The 22830-nt window shown below is 33.0% G+C and overlaps 2 protein-coding genes and 1 long non-coding RNA gene across 4 annotated transcripts; 2 read left to right on the top strand and 1 right to left on the bottom strand.

Moving 5' to 3' along the window:
* The first annotated feature begins 492 nt into the window (after positions 1 to 492).
* Positions 493 to 4194, top strand: LOC102579238 (uncharacterized). 2 transcript variants are annotated; one of them, XR_001474594.1, is made up of 6 exons: positions 493 to 1400; positions 1510 to 1690; positions 1796 to 1921; positions 2004 to 2302; positions 2954 to 3017; positions 3947 to 4194. It is a non-coding gene; the product is annotated as an uncharacterized lncRNA (long non-coding RNA). The 2 variants fall into 2 exon arrangements; XR_368042.2 differs by having other exon boundaries at positions 2954 to 4194.
* A 6472-nt stretch (positions 4195 to 10666) lies between these two features.
* LOC102578910 (MLO-like protein 9) lies at positions 10667 to 15727 on the top strand. The gene is made up of 15 exons (XM_006356548.2): positions 10667 to 10967; positions 11291 to 11348; positions 11442 to 11701; positions 12204 to 12320; positions 12501 to 12558; positions 13137 to 13222; positions 13646 to 13720; positions 13820 to 13908; positions 14029 to 14078; positions 14163 to 14203; positions 14278 to 14451; positions 14646 to 14681; positions 14756 to 14823; positions 14917 to 14977; positions 15201 to 15727. Exons 1-15 carry the CDS (start codon positions 10842 to 10844, stop codon positions 15498 to 15500), a joined length of 1599 nt encoding a protein of 532 aa, XP_006356610.1. The 5' UTR covers positions 10667 to 10841; the 3' UTR covers positions 15501 to 15727.
* A 139-nt stretch (positions 15728 to 15866) lies between these two features.
* On the bottom strand, positions 15867 to 21046 carry LOC102578568 (ribosomal RNA small subunit methyltransferase NEP1). Its single transcript, XM_006356547.2, has 8 exons — positions 20940 to 21046; positions 20103 to 20397; positions 19758 to 19850; positions 17328 to 17472; positions 17100 to 17210; positions 16930 to 17012; positions 16794 to 16851; positions 15867 to 16179 (listed from the first exon to the last, which is right to left on the bottom strand). The coding sequence occupies exons 2-8, from the start codon at positions 20367 to 20369 to the stop codon at positions 16100 to 16102; spliced, it is 837 nt and encodes a 278-aa protein (XP_006356609.1). The 5' UTR covers positions 20370 to 20397; positions 20940 to 21046; the 3' UTR covers positions 15867 to 16099.
* Between the last annotated feature and the right edge of the window lie 1784 nt (positions 21047 to 22830).

Genomic DNA, 22830 nt, shown 5'->3' with positions numbered 1-22830 from the left:
GATCATGTGACCGAGAAGACGAACCAACATTGTTACTTTGAGCCATTTGTTGGTCAATACCATCCGCAACTATATTTTCATGCTCATAGACCATAAATATTTAATCACTTTAACAATTGGTTGGTGTGAGTTAAAGTGACTATATGTTGGTGAGAATAATAAATTTTATGTCAGTGAGAATAATAAATTTTAAAAAGTAATGATGTGATTATAAATTTTATTTACATATGAAATAAATGGTTAGTAGATATAAATGTGGGGTTGTTTTAACAAAATATAAACTTGTGGATCAATTTTTGTATTAAAAATATCTCAAATCATGATATGGAATTACCATATAATTCCATATCATGGTTTTTGGAGAATATGGAATCACATATCATGATATGGAATCATGAGATGGAATCAACGTAAAATTGCATGTCCAAACACTGATTCCATCTCACGATACCATATCGTGATATGGTATCGCATGGCCAAACGCCTACTAAATCAGTGGATTTAGATCATTGATATACTTATAATTGTAAGATGTAAACTATTTTATTTTATTTGTTTAAACAAAGAACAACACAAGAGCAGTGAGGCTGTATTTATAGTTCAGCAATGATAAGTGATATTTTTAGAGATGCTAGTAACATTGATCTGCGCTTTACTTCTTTAAGGACTATGTGCTTTACTGCAGAACCTCTGATCTTATGAAATGAGGGGTTTGACTTTCTCTTTCATCGCAATTTTAGAGCTTTTGGAGATGATAGAATAATTTGTACCATTATTGTGATGATGACAATTAAGCTTGGTTTGGATTTGATTTGAAACCACATGAATGTTTTCACACCTCCCGTTACTGAGATTCTCATTTGATGAACCAAATTTTTCTTGCTGATAAAAGTTATTCTGAAGCTATTTAGGTTTGTGATTGTATAAAATCAGGTTCAAACCAATGAGGAAACTATTAGTAGTATTTAATTTAGAAGTTGGGGGTATTTGATCATATATGCTTCACAAAATTTATACTCACATGGGGTGTATAAAGAAGAATTGCAATGGAAGTTCAAGAAGAAAGAAAAATTGAATTCATAGAGCAGGTAGGAGAAGCACTTGATGTGTGTGGTTCTGTTTTTTGTCTAGGTAGAGAGGATGGGTAACATTAGAAACTACATTTCCTTAATATTCACCTTGAATATCGGTTATCTATTGTTAAGTAGAAGTCATGGACATATGGATATTATTGTTAAATTCTTGGTTAATTGTGAAAAACAGAAGAGTACTTGTGCTTTCATTTGGGATTTTTTTACCATGTGGCTTGGTTTTAGTATCAAAACAAGGTATTCGTGTCTTTCCGCATGAAAAGTGAACAAGCACAGATTCCACTACCAAGTATTCATTTTCAACGAGAGGTAACATCTAACAATAGTTGTTAAAATAAATTTCAGCATCTTTAAAATTTGTTTCAATTTTTTCCCAACGGTTTATATAGTTAATGTTATGTCTTAACTGTTTTGGTAGGTTGAGTTTTTGATTCTCATTGAAAGGTTTATGACACACGAAATAGAAGTTTTGTTCAGAGAGGGGTGATTTTGGAGCTCGAGTTACTGATTTTGTTGCTGCAAAGGCGGTTGATGTCAATGCCGAGGAAACAAGTCCATGTCTGTCATTAATGCAGGGTCTTGTAGTTACGCTGCTCCAGGTTAGTGTATTAATTTTTTCACTTTCACTACAAAAAAAAGTGTTAATTTTTCAATTTTTTCACTATCTCAAATCAGCTATTCTTCTGACTGCCCACCCTTTATAGTTTAACAGTCTACACTTACGGAATTATCAAAGTGAAGTATGGGCAAGATGCATGCAAGGTTGGTGATGAAGGTGGATTCACTCCAAATGTCCAGGATAACATGGAAGATTTAGTTACACTGGCAAGGTCACTTTCATTTTGGCCTTGCAGTTTATTACACTATTTTATTTTCGAAAGATATGGCTTTCTCATTGAAAAATTGATGTAGATTAAAATTGACATGGATGTAGCAGCATCTGAGTTCTTGACTAAGAAAGCCAATATGATCTCAATTTTAAGAAACAACCAAATGATGGAACACATGTATTTGATACTCAGAGCCTCTGTGAATTTTATAAGGAGTTCAATGATTTTGCTACTGTATCTAGTGAAGATCCATTAGACCAAGATGATAGGAGTTCATGGGCAGCACTACGATCTTCAGTTGATATTTAACATGTTGGTGACTAATCCAAAGAGAATTGCGAAGCAATTCAGAAAAAGATATGCAATGCATTGTTTTTTGAGGTAAGGGATTTTGCCTTTAAGCAACATACAATTTTTTGTAGCTAAGTTGTCATGTTTCATCCTTTGGATTATTTCTGTTTTAAAATGCTGTGTTTCTCGAAGTTCAAAAATTTAATGCACGTAAATTAAAGAAGCAAAGTGAAGTAAAATTAATTGTCTGCCTTTGAGTTGATCGATATTTATAAGCAAAGTAGCCTCAAATACATTGAGAGGAAGAGCCTTAAAATGGTGGTGCTTAATTTGGTGCATCTCTTTGGAATTTCCAAGTCTTTCCTGCTAGAAGAGTATTTAACTAGTACGGGTGTGACTTTAAATATTTGACTCTTCAGTGCTCACATGCACTTTGTTTCACGTATAGTTCTATTCAATTTCAATGATCTTTTCTAATAAATGTTGAATTTACTAGGAGTGGACAAATTAACATATTTCTCTATATTTGTTGTTTGCTTTAGAAACTGATGTTGTTCTGGAATTGCTAGATAGAACTTTGTTGTCCTGGAATTACTATATAGAACCTTGAATTTTAAAATTTGATGTTAAGTTGAGGTTCAAGTGGAGTTTTTGAGGTGTGTGGAGAGAAAACACTATGACATGATCTCTGATCTATTTTATAGGACATGATCTCTAATACGAGTATTACATGTCCTGCAGAAGGTAATAGGAATCTTGTCTCATACTTGATGATGACGAGTCTTATATTGAAGAAGGCCATAGGGTAAGTCTTAACTTCTTAGTATTTTTGTTTTATACCATGTTATCCTATTCTTGTTTGTTTATTTAAGGGTAACATAACATTTTCTTTAGGCTTGCACCAGGAACTTAAGTTGGTTAACATGCCTCATATTTTTTGTCCTTGTATTTTTTGATGCATGTCTTTCCAGAAGAAAATAGTGTGTATGCCATGCTATTGAAGTCATTTTGTCTGAAAGCTAGTAACTCAGATGTTTCTATGTGCTGTTAATCTTCCCTCATAGACAAAATAGGGATGGGCATTTCCCAATCTCCAAGTTGGGGTGTTGCATATACTCATCCAGTCTGATTTTCTTATAGAAAGTTCACTTGGAGAAGGGTAGCCTAGTTTCTGTGCAGTTATTTTTTCTTGTAAGTGCAGACAAACGAAAAATGAGTACAAATTGAAAATTCTTGTTTAAGTACTCAACCATTGAAGTGACAACTTTAACAGAAGATTAACAAGAATGGAGTGAATCTACAAGCCTTGTAGAATGTGTTGTGTTTCTGATCTTTTATAGAAACTATTCCTTTTGTCAAAACCCTAGATATTTGAGTACTTCTAATATAGTATCTTGGAAACCAACTAAACAAAACAGAGTTTATAACAGTACTGTAGTACATTACAGTTTTTCAACTAGGTGGCTACATGCACGAGTATATTCGGTTAGCTTCAGTGAAGTGTGTGCTATTGCAAAGCATCTTTAGTACAGTTGACTGCAAACTTCTCTAGCAAATTACGTAATGCAAAAGCTCAGACCTAATTTGAAGTTGTTAAGCAATGTGTCTAAAGTACCTTCTTACTACAAATTGACGTTGAAGACCAGAATACTCCTTGAACTGCAATATGCAGAAACTGAAACGTAAATTTTGTGTTAGTTTCCTTTTCACTGAATTCAGTAGGAATTGAAACAGAATCGGAAAATGTCACTGAATATGATTACGACTCAGAGACTCGAGTGCAACCTCATTCTACACGAGCCCCAATGACCAACGGGCAGTTAGCAGCGGTGGAGTCTTCATTTCACAAGCACATTAAACTCTGAAGTATTCCCAACAGATTAATAGATGCTTGGGAAGGAGCTGAAGTGTTGCTCCTAAAGCCAGACTAACAAGCAAGGCTGTTATTATGTTCTTTTGGTTTAAAGAAAGTCTATGGTAAATTTGATGATACTTCATGATTTAATTAAATCTTTGTATTTTTTAATTATGAAATATTTTATTGATTTAATTATGATTATAAATGTATTGGTTTAATTACTTGATTAAATTGAAGATTAGTTGTAGCTTAATTATATAAACTACAACCTCTACCAAAATCGAATACTAAAATGAAGCACTAAAATTTTATAAAAATAATTGGCGTAGTATCAACCCTAACGAAATCAAAATAGAATTATTACTAGGTAGTAATTATCAGTCTAGTAATTATACAACCTAGTTTATTTGTTATAGTGTAATTACAAATGTATTATTTAGTTGCACAAGTGCAATCATAAAATTATATTAAATTTTAAAAATGAAAAATAATCATCTAAATCTAAAAATCTATATTAAACAAATAAAAGTTTTTATGACTAAGGCATCCAAAAGATGCTTTAGTAATTGAATCAACCAGGAAGTTCAACTACAGAAGATGCTTTAGTAATTGAATCAACATGGGAGGGTGATAAACTTCAACCCTCCCCATCAGGGGCGGACCCACATGTGTTCCAAGGGGTTCGAGTCGGTAAAAAATTACACTGTATATATAAGATAATATTTCTGTATTTATGTGAATATATATATTTTGAACTCTCTCAATGACAAAGAAAATGAGATAGCCTAGCAGCAAGTTCATCCAAAACTAAGCGTGATGTCGAGGGTTTGAATCCCTTGGCTAGCGTTTTACTTTTTTAGTTTCAGTTTTTTTTTTTTAGTTCCAGTTCTGTTTTTTACTTTTTTTTTTTGTTTTTTTTTTTTTTTTATAAAACATGCTAAAAGTGTGGTTTTAAATCCAAAAGAATTCAAGGGTCCCATTCCTTGAAAAAAAAAATTGTTGTCTTATTTACACATTTATACTTTTATTTTTCGAATCCCCTGAATGAAAATCCTGAGCCCGCCATTGCTCCCCATATAACTTATCTCATTTACATGTTGATTCAACTACTAAACATCTTCTCTAGTAGAAAGCATCCAAAAAAATATTTTTTTTATTATATAACTAGTTATTAGTATGTATACGGTTTATATCTTTGTATGGAAAGTGAGTATTTATTATATAGCTTGGCAATTATTGTTATAAGTTAATATAAGGTTAACCATTTGATGCAATACAATACATTTGTCCTTGTTCTCAAAAATCTCATTACTATATAATAAGTTTCAAATAATTTACTTCAAAGTTTTAAAATATAAGACAAAGTTCTATTTTCATTTAATCAAAAGCTTATAAATTTGAAAATAAAATTTATTATTTCCTAATGTCATTGTGTAAGGAATTAATTAATTTTTAAATTTTAATTGTAACTTTGTAATACACATAGTAATATTTTTTTAGTGGATATAAGAAGATTTTTGTGAAGAATTAAAATTAATTAGAACTTGAGATGGTGAAATAAAAATTTGATATTATAGAAAAGAGATTTAATGCATTCTTAAGTCACTATAAAGGAAAAGAAAATTATATTTTTTTGTATTAAAAAAACTTCAAAATGATATATTATTGTATATAATATAGAGTCTACAAATTATCATAATTATAAGGTTTTATTCTTCTTTTTTTTAGATTTTAGTTTGAATTATTCAAATGAGTGAAAAAAATAGGTCAAGTTTTTATCTCTAGTTAATTAGTACATATACCTACCCCATAGGCTATATATTAAATATCATTTGTTTGTTCTTTTTTTCTTTTTATCACGGTTTTATTTATTATTTTAAACTCAATTGTTCTAAATCATTTAATTTTCTTGTCTATGAAAATAAATATTGAATGAAGTAATCTTTAGAAGAATAACTTTATAGCTTTGCATCTATAAAGGGGATAAAGGAGTGAATTTTGAAGAAAAAAATACATGAATTTTATTTGTTGTTATCTTATAGTTTAAGAGCTTTTCACTTTAGGGATATTCGTTATTGTCTCATTTCACTACATGTTTATTTAAATCGAAATATTTAAGTACATGTTTTTCCTCCTCTCTTTTTTTGCCAAGAAACTATTTCCTATTAATTTGGATTTGGATTTGTGGGGCATTATTGCCAAGTACTTTCAGTCACAAATGCATGTGTTTAAAAATGTTGTGATACGAAAGTGACCAACCTCAGTGATTTGCATTATAATGGGGTCGAAATCGCTTTTAATACAATGACTTTTTATAACAGAGTGTTTATGACGATTCACTATCTAATTTTAATTCAAATTCAGTAGCAATATTATGGTATTTTTCATAATAGTTGCATATTATTCCACATGAATGGAATGTTCTACATCTGTGAATGTATTATTGAGTTCTTTATAAGATTTTGACAATCCTCCTTTCTTTGAATTAATTTTTGACGATGAATTAGGAAGAAATTTAGGGTGTGTTTGGTATGAATTAATTTTCCAGAAAATGTTTTCCAATTTTCTCATGTTTGGTAGGGTTAAATGTTGGAAAATGGTTTCCAAATCAATTCATTTTCCTCAAATTTAAGGAAAATGACTTCCCTTCAAAACTTAAGGAAAACATTTTCCAAAACTCTCTTCCAACTTCAAATTACAATTACCTTTTGTTGAAAATCAATTTATTTTGTCCCTACCCTTAAACCAGCCCCCCAACCACCCCCCTCCCCCCAAAAAACCAAAAAATTTAAAGCTTGTTTTTAAATTCAATTTTTTTACCCCACCCTCACCCCTACCCCACCCCTCCCAAAAAATATTAAAATTATTTTTACAAGATATTTCTAATTTCAATTTTTTACCCCTACCCTCGACCACCCCCCCTCACCCATCCCCTACCAACCCCCTCATCCCCAAAAAAAATTTAAGTTTGTTTTTAAAAAATATTTTCAACTTCAAAATTTCAATTTTTTACCCCTACCCTCGACCACCCCCCCTCACCCATCCCCTACCAACCCCCTCATCCCCAAAAAAAATTTAAGTTTGTTTTTAAAAAATATTTTCAACTTCAAAATTTCAATTTTTTACCCCTACCCTCGACCACCCCCCCTCACCCATCCCCTACCAACCCCCTCATCCCCAAAAAAAATTTAAGTTTGTTTTTAAAAAATATTTTCAACTTCAAAATTTCAATTTTTTACCCCTACCCTCGACCACCCCCCCTCACCCATCCCCTACCAACCCCCTCATCCCCAAAAAAAATTTAAGTTTGTTTTTAAAAAATATTTTCAACTTCAAAATTTCAATTTTTTACCCCTACCCTCGACCACCCCCCCTCACCCATCCCCTACCAACCCCCTCATCCCCAAAAAAAATTTAAGTTTGTTTTTAAAAAATATTTTCAACTTCAAAATTTCAATTTTTTACCCCTACCCTCGACCACCCCCCCTCACCCATCCCCTACCAACCCCCTCATCCCCAAAAAAAATTTAAGTTTGTTTTTAAAAAATATTTTCAACTTCAAAATTTCAATTTTTTACCCCTACCCTCGACCACCCCCCCTCACCCATCCCCTACCAACCCCCTCATCCCCAAAAAAAATTTAAGTTTGTTTTTAAAAAATATTTTCAACTTCAAAATTTCAATTTTTTACCCCTACCCTCGACCACCCCCCCTCACCCATCCCCTACCAACCCCCTCATCCCCAAAAAAAATTTAAGTTTGTTTTTAAAAAATATTTTCAATTTCAAAAATTATTTTGTACTCTAGTAAAAATAAAAGATATTTCTCAAAAATATTTTTCATTCATAAATCAAACACTAAAAATCTTTTCCGAAAATTATTTTCTACTCACCAACCAAACATGAGAAAATAAATCAAAAATCAACTTGTTTTCCGGGAAAACATTTTCTAGGAAAACATTTTCCTTCATACCAAACACACCCTTAATTTAACAGTTCATGTGTGGTTGATGAAGATGCTGATTGTGTCCTGCCTGATTCTTGTGGTGCATAAAGTGATAATTCATGAGTATTAGTTTTGGCTGATTTAAGTGTTTTCAAGTCAAAATAGTTTTTTAAGCACTTTTGAAGTGTTTAGATAAATTTTAAAAATACTTTTAAGCACTTAATTTTAAGCTAAATGATAAAATAAGTCAAAAGACATAAGTAAAAATTTTAACTTACGATTTCTGGCTTATAAATTAAAAGTTAAAGTCAATCCAAACGAGCTCTAAGGCAAACTCTTACCTTATGTCTACGAGGTTCTAAATCTATATATATAGTGACGGAGGTAGAATTTTTAATAAGGGGTTCAAAATATGAAAAACTAAACACATGAACTAATCAATGGGGGTTCGACATCTACTATATATATACATAAAAACTAATTTTAACCTCTGTCGAAGGGGATTCGGCTGAACCCCTAACAGAACTTTGCCACTATATAGACCAACTTTGCACTTAAATAATATCAAGAAAAACAAGAGGTTTATACCATTCTATATCATATATTTTTTTATCATAATATAATTCTAAAAGTAAAAAAAAAAAACGTAATTAAAGAGAGAGAAAGAATATTTTTAGAAGTGTAATTGTATTAAGGAAGGAAGAGAAGAAAAAAAAAAGGCAAAAATAATGTTACCAATTATAGTTGTTATTGAAAATCAAAAAAGTAAAAACAACAAATTATGAATCACATAAAATCAGCCACTAAGATAAAAAAAAAAAAATAGGTAAAAACGTAGTATAATATTTGTAATTAAAATGATAATGTTATAAATAAAAAGAGTAAATTAATATTATGTAAATTAAAGTCTTAAATTGAACATTCAGTAATTTTTTCATTAATTATATTATGGCAAAAGACCAAAGGAAAATTACATGTTATAGTTCGAACTCAGTCACATAAACGAAAATAGTAGTTAAGTTGAGAGATTTTAGGTGTAATGAATGAGTATTTTAATTTGAATCTCTCATAAATTCCTACATAAGATGTTTGACGAACATTCCAATTAAATCAATACCTAAATGATTTTTTTTAATTTAAATGCTCATCAAACATCTTGTGTAGGAAAATTTTTATTTTTCTTTAAACATTTATTTCGAATGGGTGTAATATATAATACGTATCACAAAACTCATTTAGGTGTTGATCATTCAATTATTTAAGCATCTTCTTTATGTCTCCAAGACTAAAAGACATTCAAAATTACTACTTTTAATGTATAACTAGTTATTGGTATGTGTCTCCAAGACTAAAAGACATTCAAAAATACTACTTTCATAACTAGTTATTGGTATGTGTCTCCAAGATTAAAATACGTGTATGATTTATAGTTAGTTATTGGCCAATATTTTATTATAGAACTTGGGAAAAGTTGTTATAAGTTAATATAATGTTAACCATTTGATGTGATATAATACATTTGTTCTTTTTCTATAAAAGCTTATTATTATATAATAAGTTTTAAGTATGTTAATTCAAAATTTTAGAATATGACACAAAGTTCACTTTCATTTGACTAAAAACTTATAAATTTGAAAATAAAATTTACTTTATTCCTAATGTCATGACTATATAAGGAAATAATTAATTAGTTGAAATCTTAATTATAACTTTGTAATACATGCATATAGTTGTAATTTTTAAGTGGTTATAAAAAGATTTTTGTGAAAAATCAAATTAATTAAAATTTGAGATATTAAAATAAAAACTTGATATTGCGGAAAAGAGATTCAATGCATTAATGCGTTCCTAAGTCACTGCAAAAGAATATAGAGTTTTTAAAATATTATAAATAAAAGGTTTTATTCTTCTTTTAGATTTTAGTTTGGATTGTTTAAAAAACACCCTCTCATTTCTTGGATTTCTTTCTATGTGAATTTCTGAACAATTATATTTGTGCAATTCTAAACTTTCAGTTACGAGTGCACATGTATGGAAGAGTTGTTGTCTAGGGAGATGTTGACTAATGACCTAAAAAATGTGTGACGTTTGGGAAGCATGAGCAACCCTTCACGCACGAGATTGCAATGGCAGGAGATTGACTGATCGTGATGAGTGATTAGCCTTAATGATTTGCATCGAAATAAGGTTGAAATCACTTTCAAGACAGTAACTTGTCAATAACACGATATTTGTGATGATTCACTAAGTATTTTAAATCCAATTTTATAGTATCAATATTGTACACGATTTTTTCCTTACAAGCACATTATTCCTGATAAATGGAATGTCTCACATCAGTAAAACCGAAAAGAAACTGAGACAATCAAAATGATATTGAAAAGTCTAATTAATTTTAATTATACATCATAGAGTAATCAGAAACTTGATATGATACAATTTTTTAAAAATAATCGTCCTCGATAAATGACTTCAATTTTCTAAGACACTTGGTATTATTATGGCTTCATAATCTAACAAAATCCCTATTAATACTCTGGTTAACATGTACAATTAAACCATCCTCCCAATTCCAACTACCAATACAATATTCCCCACATTTGTCTATTTCCCAAATTCACCCGGTTCAGTTCTGTTATTTCTTTTTTTTTTTCCCCTTTTCCTCACTGAACCGGTCCATGTTACTAGGCTCAACAAATGTAACTGGATTTTTTTGGCTTCCATTAACAAACTTTTTAGAGCTTTTTCCCATGAGATCTATTCATAAAGTTGTGTAAATAGCGGAATTTTTTATAAAATAAATTGTAATAATAATACAAAGAAAAAATGGCTGGAGGAGATGCAAGTTCAAGGGAATTAGATCAAACACCTACATGGGCTGTGGCTTTGGTTTGTGCTGTTATTGTTCTTATTTCCATTTTATTGGAAAAGGTTCTTCATAAAGTTGGACAGGTAATTTTTATTTAGGTAACAAGTTTTTTTTTTTTTAAATGTTGTGGTCCTAGGAGATGTTGTTGCAAGGAGGGCGCGAATTTGAATTAATCAAGCCAATAATTTTGAATTGGATTATTGAAGATTTGGACACGTAAAACGACGTGTTCAAATTGCACCATGACCTCTAGCCAGGGGCAGCGAGCTAGAAGGGTGGAAGGGGTTCATTTGAATTCGTTTCATGGGAAAATGATAACTAGAAAAATAAAATAATTATGTATATACAGGAGATAGATGATGAATGTCTTGGTGAAAATTAATTGGTTACGTTCTTGTGGATACAGACATTTGAGAGGAGACGAAAAAGTGCATTGGTGGAAGCATTGGAGAAGATTAAGGCTGGTAAATTAAGGGATTTTGTAATAATTATTGAATTTGGGGGTTTAGTTAATTAGTGATTTCCTTCCTTGACAATGGATTATTTTTTGTTTGTAGAGCTTATGGTTCTTGGTTTTATATCGTTGCTTCTGACGTTCGGACAAAATTACATATCGCGAATATGCATACCTGAAAGGGTTGCAGACACAATGTTGCCATGCCCTGCCCAACAACACGCACGTTTGGGATATGGAGGAGGACATCATGCACCTGGACAAGGTCATCATCAACCACCTGGTACCGGAGAAGCTCATCGAAGGCTTCTATCAGACCATAGGATATTAGCAGCTGATAGTCCTGCAGAAACCTGCAGGCCGGTGAGTACCTTTTTGAGGATTCATATAACCGACCCCAGCTTGACTTGGGATTGAAGCTTAGCTGTAGTTTATATACATTAGTATTTACTTTAACATGTTGTAAAACACTAGGTGATTCTTCCTATTTGTCTTAGCCTTGGTGGACAAAATTACTTGGTACATGTTGTTAGTAGGAAGTGGCAGGTATACCGTGGAATTAGTCGAGGTGAGCACAAGCTGGCCCCGATACCACAATCATCAAAAAAAAAAAGTTTGTTACCTATAGCTATCGCCTATCTTTCAGGTGACCTGATTGTGTATTATGTATGACAAGACTTACTTAGTTGGCGTTTGAACCCCGTTTTCTACTTTTATAAAGCTTGAGTTACTGGTCACAATATTTATTTTGATTTAGTTCAAGAAGGTTCTAGACTTATATTTTGAACTCGTTATTCGTTTTGTTTAGATTTCTTGAATAAATGTTACTCGAAAATTTACAGGCTAACAGTAACCACATTGACAGGGACAAGTTCCACTTATATCCACCCATGGTTTGCATCAGCTGCACATTTTCATATTCTTTTTAGCCGTCTTCCACGTTATTTACAGTGCCATAACAATGCTGCTCGGAAGATTAAAGGTGAGATTTTTTCGGCATTTTCAGTGTGACAAGCACAAAAGTTTAACCAATTTTAGATCAAGATTGATCTCCTAACCGTGGACACCCTTGAAATATTAATTCCAGTACTTCTGCGCTTGTACTAAATACTTGAGCATTACTTTAGAGGCAAGAAATGATCATTCTATTTCAATTATGCAGATTCGTGAGTGGAAGGAATGGGAAAGGCAAGTTGAGCATGAGTATGAAGCATCCAATGGTATGGTGTGAAATCTTCATGATTTAATTCATTTTGTTTTGTCTTTGGCCTAATTTTACGCAGGCACGAGATAGTTAATGAGGTAATTTATTGTCAGGAAAGCCTAATCTTGAAATACTATAGGAGCATGTTTGGACTTTGGTGTGACTTTTAGGATATTTATGTGATTTAAGTGTGTGAGTTTCGTGTTTTAAATGCGATCAGTGAGTTTGAGAAGAATCTGTTGGCACCTATGAACCTATAAATACTCCTTTGAACTTGTCATTTGGCAATCAAGTGGGTTGCAAAGAGTGCTGAAAATATAGAGAGATGGACCCACTTGGTTTCTAATTTCGTGGTGTCAAAAGAACATTAGTGTCTTTGCATGAAAGTAATACTTGGCTGTGTGGGCAATAGTGGAACAGGGATTAGAGAAACCCGATATGAGAAGGATATTTTGGCAAAGAAAAGGAAAAAGAAACAACGATCAGGCAAAAGTGATCTAAGAATTAGTTTTCATGTTTATACAATATCTTTCACGTTTCACATTTAACCAAGAGGGATTTAATCTATATTTCTTATATGACATTTCTATGCAGATGCCTCAAGATTCAGGCTTACCAAAGAGACATCTTTTGTTAGGGATAATACGAGTTTTGGAACCACCCCAATCATTTTCTACAGTGTAAGAAAAAATTAAAGCATCTGCCTTCTGCTTTTATTTGCATATTTTTCAATATTTTGGGATGAATGGGGTCTTTGATAGGTTTGCCTGTGATATTAAGAGCCTGTTGTTTTTCAATTTAAAGCTTCAATGAGTTTCGTTCTATAACGAATTTGATATGATTTTCACATTCTTCTAGGCATCCTCGCCATAAGCATGGAAATCACATTTGTGTGTTCTAGTTAAAAGAATACCATCTCCTAAGGAAAATTTGACCTTAACTTTTGTGAGTTAGAGACTAGAGAGGTTGTTTCCGATAGACCCCAGAAATTAGGGGGGAATTAGTTGGTGATATAGTAATATAACATGGAATGTAACAAGTGAAATGTTGTATTACAACCATTGTTGTTTCTTCTTTTCTAACTAGTTCCCCAAAATTTCCAGGTGTGCTTTTTTAGGCAATTTTTCAGGTCAGTTAGGAAAGCTGACTACTTGACCATGCGCCACGGTTTCATCACGGTGAGGTTCACAAATTGAAGGTTTCAAATCAAATTATGTCTTTTATAGGACAGCAAAAGATATCTAGTTCTTTTGTTTATTGTTTTCCTCTTGTTGCAGGTCCATTTAGCACCTGGAAGTAAGTTTAATTTTCAAAAGTACATAAAAAGATCCTTGGAAGATGATTTCAAGGTTATTGTGGGAATCAAGTACGTGTTTTTCGACTAAAACTGAAACAAATTACTCAATCTTCTCAGGTTTTGATCATGTGCTACATTGTACTAGCTAGAGGTATCTAATTATTTATCGTCGTTGTTATACATTTGCAGTTCACTGCTATGGTTTTCTGCAGTTGTTTATCTTCTGTTGAATGTCCACGGTAATGTTAACGACCTTGATACATATTATCTCTAATTGTAAAAAAAACTAGCTCTAACTACCAATACAAATACTGTCCTTTCAGGATGGCAAGCTATGTTTTGGCTGTCCATACTGCCTTTAGTTGTAAGAATTTCATTTACTTGTTTTCCATTTCGTTAAAGTTTTGAAGAAAGAACTAACCACTGGATTGGTTAAAGATAATCTTAGCAGTTGGCACAAAACTTCAAGCAATTATAGCTCAGATGGCTCTTGAAATTCAAGAAAGACATGCTGTAGTCCAAGGCATACCTCTTGTTCAAATTTCAGATAGAAATTTTTGGTTTGGAAAGCCCACTCTAATTCTTCATCTTGTCCATCTCACCCTCTTTCAGGTACTCATTTCTTGCTTTCTCCGCCCTTAGACTCTCACACACGTCCCCTGTATGTGCATCTTAGAAAAATAATAATGAGTTATATAAGTTAAGGTTGTATATAATCCCGGTAAACACAAAGGTATAGAGGAGACAATCAATGTTTGAATTTGGAAGCAAATATTAAGCTTAATCGTTTCCTTTATGTGATGCAGAATGCTTTCGAGATAACTTATTTCCTTTGGATAACAGTAAGTAAACTTTTTCAATTCCTTCATATCTACGGAGTACTTCGTTTAACATAATGACATACCATGTTCTGCAGTATGAATTTGGGCTCCATTCCTGTTTTCACGATAATTTTTACCTCGCCTTATTGAGAGTTGCTATCGGGTAATTGAACAAATACTTATCTTCAGTGTGTTAAGTTTTTCAAGTGTCATAACAATACTCTCAATTTATCTGATGAAAAGGATGCTTTGTCAGGTTAGGTGTTCAGATTTTGTGCAGCTACATTACACTTCCACTGTATGCTCTTGTTACCCAGGTAACTCTTTTTCCCTTATGTTGCAGATTCATTATGATTAGCTAACAAAACTAGTTTCATGGAGTTACTACTACTAGATAACTCTGTGATCATACATGAAATTAACTCGTGATTTGACGTTCATGGAGGCTAACCATTTGGATGTTGAATGAGTAGATACATCCCATGTTAGAAGTACAAAACATGGTGAACTGATTTGTTTTCATTCATTTGGACATTCTAGATGGGATCAACCATGAAGAGATCAATATTTGATGATCAAACTTCCAAGGCACTAATGAATTGGCATAAGAATGCAAAAAAGAGGAGACCTACAAAGCCTGGACCAATAGAAACACGAAAATTAGGGAGTCCAGGGGAATCACCTGAAACTTCCCCGACTACAAAAGGTGGTCTCGGATCAAGAAGAAAAATGTCTCAAGTAGAGCCGTTGTCCTCTAATCAGACAGCCAACATTGTTGCTAGCGTTGACATTCCAGAGGAAAAGCCTCCCGCGAACCCTGACCTACTTACAGGTCTTTGATTGACACAACAACAAGCAGAGATAACTCATGTCTCATAGAAAGGAAAAAATTAAGAGTACATACATACATACATTGATGTTGAAATGCTATAACCTGTGCTGAAGATTGGCTGTGTCATCCAGTTTCTCTGCACACCATTGCAGAAAAACTAGCTCTTGGTTCCAAATTCCAGATTGATGTTAAATTTTGTAAACTCCATTTGTACTATTATGTATGCTTGTGTAATGAAGGCTATAAAAACCATGTTATTCTTTAAAAAGTGCCTAGGTATACACATTTTGAGTATCAAATCTCATGTCATCACTGTTTTACCAGCATTAAGGTCTCATAGTGTACTTACATACCTAATTCCACTAACTGCAAAATGGACCAAATTGATCTTCAACTGAAATTTCTATGAATAAGTCAGTTACAGGAACAAAATGTTTCAGATTCATTGTGAACAAGCAAAAAGGGCACTCCAAAATGTAGAAGAGGGTCATTCGCCCTTTTAAAAATATTTTACACAACTTAACCAACCAGAAAGGCCTATAGAAAGGAAACTAGCAAGGACAACATTCTAGAAAGTATGTCTTGGGAGAATATAGGTAAGGTCAGTCTACAAAATCTTCCATTTGCGCTCCATGGCATTCGTGATCATTGATATGCAGTATGCAGCACTCAACGGATAATCTGAAACTGCAAGATACATTAGATGATTAGACAAGGTTCAGCTGCAGAAATAATGCAATAATTTGCCAAGACGATTTTTCATGTAGTGAAAACAGTGTGGACCTAGTTGAGCATTTACATAGAATATACATGCATGGCGCCAATAACTATCAAACTTATCAGTATACCAAGACGAGTTTTCATTTCCAGAGGATGTTTTAAAAGCATCAAGTAGGTTAAGATGCAGTTGAGATCCCGCATATATTTGCTTTCAGAGTTTGACAGGCTGACACTGAACCAAACAACTCACAGGGAGAGAACAATCTCCCCCTTTACAAGTTTTGTATGAGTATGGCATATACTAGAATAACATGATAAAAATCAAAGATTATGTTCAACATTCCAACCATATCTACATTCTACAGCGGCCGCAACCTGTAATTCTCATTTGCCAAAGTCATAAGTGGCTCTCGAGAAGTCCTTTTAATCTACAGGAAGATCAATATTACCCTAGTGTTACCAATTGAGCATACAGGCACAAGCAATAGATGTTCGCATTCCTACGTTAATTACTAGCCATGCAAATCAAGAAAAAGTCGAAGAATCAAATGACAGCACTCTAATTGGAAGAATTAGCTTACTCGACAAATAATCTTCGACATAATCTTTATCAATTTTCCCATGGGCCATAGCCCCAACCTGCATATGTCAAATATCAAGTAAACTATAACTTCACACAAAATGTAGTTGTCTATAGAAAATTACACTAGAACATACCACAAAAACAAGGTTCGTGTCATTGTTGACGCCATTAACATAGTCCTGAATATCCACCAGCTTCTCAGAACTATGAGAGAAGCCTGATGCATAAGCGAAGTGGGGTATTAGTCAATTGTCAAGAACATTCCATTAGAGAAGGAAGGGACTAAAACAGAAAAACTATTCACCTATCTTCCGACAGTCGATGGGTAGGTACTGTGTAACAGGGTTTTTTATAACACGCAACAGTTTCTCTCGCTTACCAACAGCAGTTATGCTCAGCTTTTGTAGCAGCTGCACTGAAATTGAAGCAACATCAGAAAACAGAAAAATTAGACAAATCACAGATCACATATAGGTATAAAAGCATGAAAAGGGATGAGTGAAGAAATTTTGCTCAAGGTAAATTAACTTACACATGATGCCAGCAAATCTCTTAAATGTCCTAGGGATACGAACATGAGGTTTTACTTCAAAAAGGACACCTTTCTCAGTCCTCACATACAAAGCTTTCAGTCGCCCAGCTTTATTTACTCGGCTATCTAAAATTGAAAGCATTGCCTGTGAAAGGAAAGAAGAACTCACATAAACATTTTAGGAAAAAGGCAAATGAGGATTTTTAACTAATTGCACCACCTCATAAAGCAATCGTGAACTTTGTGCGATAATTAAATGCAAATGAAGTTGGTCAACATGCAACACCAATTCCTTTTTCTCATTAGCTTTGCAAGGAATTAGAACTTATTTCACTTACATACTGTACTGAAAATGGATGGAAGCAGTAATTATTGTCCCAAAAGGAGGGTAATAGGGCAAGTAAGGACTTTCACAGGGGTGCCTTGGACATCAATTAAATTGTTCACATCCTAAAAGCCCCAAGGTGGCCCCCAAGGCCTAGCTCAAGTGGCAAAAGGTGGAGGATTTGTGGCTTAGGTCGCAGGTTCAAGCCCCACACCATGCAAAGCGAAGCCTGGTATTTAAGTGGAGAAGGGTAGAGGGGCGGGCCCATTATCCACCGAGTTTAGAAGGCTGTGATTGGTCCAAAGGGCGGGTCACAGATGGATTTCTCGGTTATCAAAAAAAACCCAAGGTGCAATCAAGCAAATATAGTAACATCTAATCTTCCTGCTTTCTCCCTCCCACTAGAAGAAGATCTAACAGTAAGGAAGGAAAATCTCGTGTTCTCCTAATCTATTAAACTTTTAACAACTGCTGCTTATAGTTTTTTCTCTTCTTTCTATTTCAATAAGAAATTATATACTAAAGAAGAAGCCCAGCTCGGCAGTGCAATTCCATCTATGCTCCCCAGTTCCAATACACACTCAGAATCTGAACCGGAAAGAAGTATAATGGAAGCAAGATCAAGTTGATGAGCTCACTCTACAGAATTAACTCTGAGCAAAAATGTGGAAGGGAAACCACAGCCTAATCAATCCATATCTGCATCTTCTCATGTAAGGTATTGAGAAGCTTTCGAGAGAAATAAAGAAGCTGACATAGAGGCAACAAGCCACAGTTGATATCGTCAAATGTATAAATCAAACAATGCAGCATAGAGAGTGAGCCTGAGTTGCGCAGAACCAGAGGTGGTGGGTTGAGAAGGCATCTGATTTCCTATTTGTTTTATTCTCCTTTTGACAGTGGCAGAAACTTAAACTTTAAGTGTCAGTTGGGTAACTAAGCAATAAAACAAGCTTAGCCCACTTATCCATAGTCCTAATTTTGTTATGTTCTCTAGACTTTCAGTAGAATTTTCGTTTTATCTCTTGGGACAAAACAACTATTATAGATGGACGGCATAAATTAGATGCTGCCTTGATTGCAAAGTGGATGGTAGAATTGAATACGTGGACACTAGAGTGAATAAGCAAGATTATGCCTAAAGGCATATGACCATGATGATTGGGAAGATGGCATTTGGCAGAAGAGGATAAATGGATAAAATTTAGCACAACTATGTTGAGATTCCTTTCTTATAAACAAAAATGACAGAGGAGAGAAACTAGATAAGGCATATGACCATGATGATTGGGAAGATGGTATTTTGCAGAAGAGGATAAATGGATAAAATTTTGCACAACTATGTTGAGATTCCATTCTTATAAACAAAAATGCCAGAGGAGAGAAACTAGAGACTTTTGGAAGGCAAAGAGATCCATAGTGCAAATGAAACTGATTTTGGTATTTCTCATTTACCTTTGAAGTACACATATGATGTCCCCACTTGTATAGATGAGTGCGCAAATAACATGTTTGAAAGAACTCTAAAATTGTTGTACACATCTTGTATCTAGAAGTTTTTACTATTATTTATGAGAAGAAGCTACTTTGCATCCTATTCATGTATTCAACTGAAACAAAATATAGGAAAGGGTAAGGGAATATATGGACTGAACAGACTAGGGTGAGCTCATTCCTAATTTCATATTCTCTTCTCTTTCTTGTCCAAACCAAACTCATATTGTACCTTAGAGAAACAGCAAGTTCCACTAGAGAAATCAATGAATAATCACTAATAAATATATTATCAAAGAGCTATTAAAATGACTACTTGCCGTTTTCGTGGCCAACTACCAGATATCCCTCTCCTTGTCATTATTTGACATACTTTCACTTGCAGGACTCAATACCTGACCAGGACATTCCACCACCCATCTCCACAAAAAGTTGACAGAAGTTTGAACCATCAACTTCTTGCTGGTTACCATTGATCTATGGCCCACATGCATGCAGATAGTGTCTCAAACGACAAACACTTAAATCTGGAGTCTACAGGAACACCATTGTGTTCATACTATAGGAATATTGGGCAACAAGATAGGGCAGGAGTTCCAAAGTCAACTAACCTGATGCGCAATATCAGGCCGATAATCAGAAGGGTTCCGACCATTCTTCTTCAGAAAGTTGGAGTGTTCATCAGAATTCAGAAGTTGGTACGTCTGCATCGACAAGAAGAAGAGATCATTACACATAATAACTTCAACTTCTTTTATACATGGTGAAGGGAAGGATGAGCATTATATGTGATGCTAAAGATAATAATAAGATGAGCTAGTGGGGTGTTGGATAACATCATATAATACTGATAAAGCTACAATCTTCTTCTAAAGTAGACATTCTCAAAAGCTTTGTAATAAAACCATAATAAAAGTAGAGGAACAAAAATGACACTTGCAAAGATAGAGACAGACCTTTCCAATTTTAGCAATTTCAAGAGAAGCTCTTTCAATGATGAAAATAACACCAGCTTTATTGGTTTGATCAGCTGCAACAACAGGAATGCCAGATAGTAAATCTACAACTCTTTCAGCTGCCTCCGTGTCTGCCGCAGTGTGTTCTGTCTTCACTCTTTTTGTTGATTCCTCCTCTTCCAAAGGTACCTCAATTTCTTCTTCTTTATCATAATTCTCTCCTTTCTTTTTTCTCTTCTCCCCTTTTACTTTGTACGCACGCACCATTCTTGTCACACGTAGAAGTAGCTCAGTACTTCAGGGAAGCAAAAAGATTGTCAATTATACATCTGATACAAAATCACCAATACATATGCTATTGCACTAAGCACCACTAGCAATTATGAAAAAAAAAAACAGGTCCACAAGCAATTCCAGTTCCATGGTTGTTTTTCATACTCTCTTCCTTCAATTTGTTTGTCTTGCCTTTAACCCGTTCGTTTAATTCAAAGTTCCCAACTTTCCGCAAAGTTCCAATTTCTCAGACTCCATGTCAAATTAAAAACACACAAACAAATATTGAAACAGAGGGATAATTATTTTTCTTTTGGTGAATGCCCAAACGAAAATATAGCATATTAACACACTAAAAATATTAGTTTTTGTTGACACGAGCTTATAAAATAACCTACAATACAAGTAAACATGAAACTACTAAATAAATCATGACATTTTTCGTTCATAAATTACATTTTTTTGTGCATAATAATCAAACTTTGTGAGATAGAGGAAGATTATATAACCTGTAAAACAAGTTTATTACTTGGAATTTGTTCAAAAATAACCTAACAGACTTACCTATAAACTTTGCTGTCGAAAAATTAGATGAGGCGCAGAGAAACTTCAATTCTGCTGCGTTAGCTGCAGATGAGGCGCAGAGAAGAAGAAGAAGAAGCGCTTGAGATATTTGGGTGATTTTGTAATTGGGCTTAGGCCCAACTCTTACCAATGGGTAAAGAGGGATTAATATGGACTAGACTCATGGGCTTAGCCCCCTATCGTTTTTGCTCCTCTACTATTCTTTTTTTCTTCTTTCTTTCGCTAATTTTTTTTTTTTTTTTTACTTTTGTTGATTACTCTTTTTGTTTTAATTTATGTGAAACAGATAAAATTTTGAGTCAATTAAATTTTTTATATATTTTAAGTTTTTAATTATTATTATAATATGTTTTATATAATTTTCACATAATATATATGTTATTGCAAATATTCTATATGTTTTTTAAAGATATTTTAAGTTTTTAATTATTGTAATTTCTTACGTAGTTTCAACGTAATGTTTTACTCCATTTTTGTCCCGATTTCAAGAGTTACCCAAATTTCTTATAAGGTTTTTAGATTTTTAAGTTGTTAATTATTGTGATCTATAGTATCTTTTACGTAATTTGAATATAATATATATTAATTTTTTTGTTCTGATTTTATGTAATATATATGAAATTTCGATATTCAATCAAATTTTGTGAAAGGTTTTAGATATTTAAGTTAATTATAGTGATTTATAATACTTTTTACGTAATTTTCAGATAATATATACTCTTACAACCTTTGTCCAATTTAGATAGCATGGATGAATTTTTTAGCATAAAAAAAGTAATTATAAATTATTAATTATTGTATTTTTATATAAGAATTTACGTTAATTATTATTATTATATATTTGATTGTACCCTCCAAATCCACCAGGAGATTCATGTACCGTTCAGATGATCCACTTGAAGTACTAGAGTTATAGCCTATTTTCCTCATATTATTCCAGTAAAATGACAATAGTCACAGCTTCTCTCTTTGTAGCTAGTGTTTCCATGATTATAACCTTGAGGTTTATTAATGTGCATGGCAATTGGATTAGTTTTGTCAATATCATTGACCACATGAGCTAAGTGTTGGATTTCATCCTCAATTATCATAGCATAGACTTGGTTCAAGGAAGGAGTAGCACCTTTCAAAAGAATTTCTATACGAGCTTGATCATATGTAAGAGTCAGTTAAACCACTCAAAAACTGAACTAATTAATCTCATCTGATACAAATGATCTACATATTCCTTCAACTTAGGGAAAGCACGGCTTGGTGCATAGTGAAATATACTCAATATAACCGTGGTGCAATTAGTTTGTAACTTACTCTTCAATTAATCAAGACTTCTTTATGAACCAGGTACATTCTTGCTACATTTGCTGCATACTTCAACAGAACTAGTAGTATCATTTTTGTACACGCAATATAATATTGTGTACAAGATAATTTAAGCATTTAACTACTCCTATATTAAATAACTAAACTACTCTTTAATTTAAAGTAATTTTTAAAAAAACACAATGCATTGGGCCCACCATTAGTTTGAGTCGACAAAAAAATCTTAAAATAATTGCGTATAACAAAGAAAGAGAAAAATTAAGTCTTGTTTTATTAATGCACACAACATTATGGGTGTGTTTGGTATGAAGGAAAATGTTTTCCTAGAAAATGTTTTCCAGGAAAACAAGTTGATTTTTGACTTATTTTCTCATGTTTGGTTGGTGAGTAGAAAATATTTTTCGGAAAAGATTTTTAGTGTTTGATTTATGAATGAAAAATATTTTTGAGAAATATCTTTTATTTTTACTAGAATAGAAAATAATTTTTGAAATTGAAAATAGTTTTTAAAAACAAACTTAAATTTTTTTATTTTTTTTTGGGGGTGGGC

The sequence above is a fragment of the Solanum tuberosum genome, unplaced genomic scaffold, assembly GCF_000226075.1.
Source record: "Solanum tuberosum cultivar DM 1-3 516 R44 unplaced genomic scaffold, SolTub_3.0 scf00225, whole genome shotgun sequence".
Classification (NCBI taxonomy): domain Eukaryota; kingdom Viridiplantae; phylum Streptophyta; class Magnoliopsida; order Solanales; family Solanaceae; genus Solanum; species Solanum tuberosum.
The sequence above is the reverse complement of the archived record's forward strand: the minus strand, read 5'-3'. Positions and strand labels throughout refer to the sequence as shown.

Coding starts and splice junctions, on each gene's coding strand:
- LOC102578568 (XM_006356547.2), bottom strand. CDS start 20,369: ATGGTGCGTGCGTACAAAGTAAAAGGGGAGAAGAGAAAAAAGAAAGGA. Junction 19,851..20,102: donor AAATTGCTAAAATTGGAAAG/GTCTGTCTCTAT, acceptor TTGTCGATGCAG/ACGTACCAACTTCTGAATTC. Junction 17,473..19,757: donor GGCCTGATATTGCGCATCAG/GTTAGTTGACTT, acceptor TTCCTTTCACAG/GCAATGCTTTCAATTTTAGA.
- LOC102578910 (XM_006356548.2), top strand. CDS start 10,842: ATGGCTGGAGGAGATGCAAGTTCAAGGGAATTAGATCAAACACCTACA. Junction 14,682..14,755: donor CTTATTTCCTTTGGATAACA/GTAAGTAAACTT, acceptor CATGTTCTGCAG/TATGAATTTGGGCTCCATTC. Junction 14,978..15,200: donor TGTATGCTCTTGTTACCCAG/GTAACTCTTTTT, acceptor TGGACATTCTAG/ATGGGATCAACCATGAAGAG.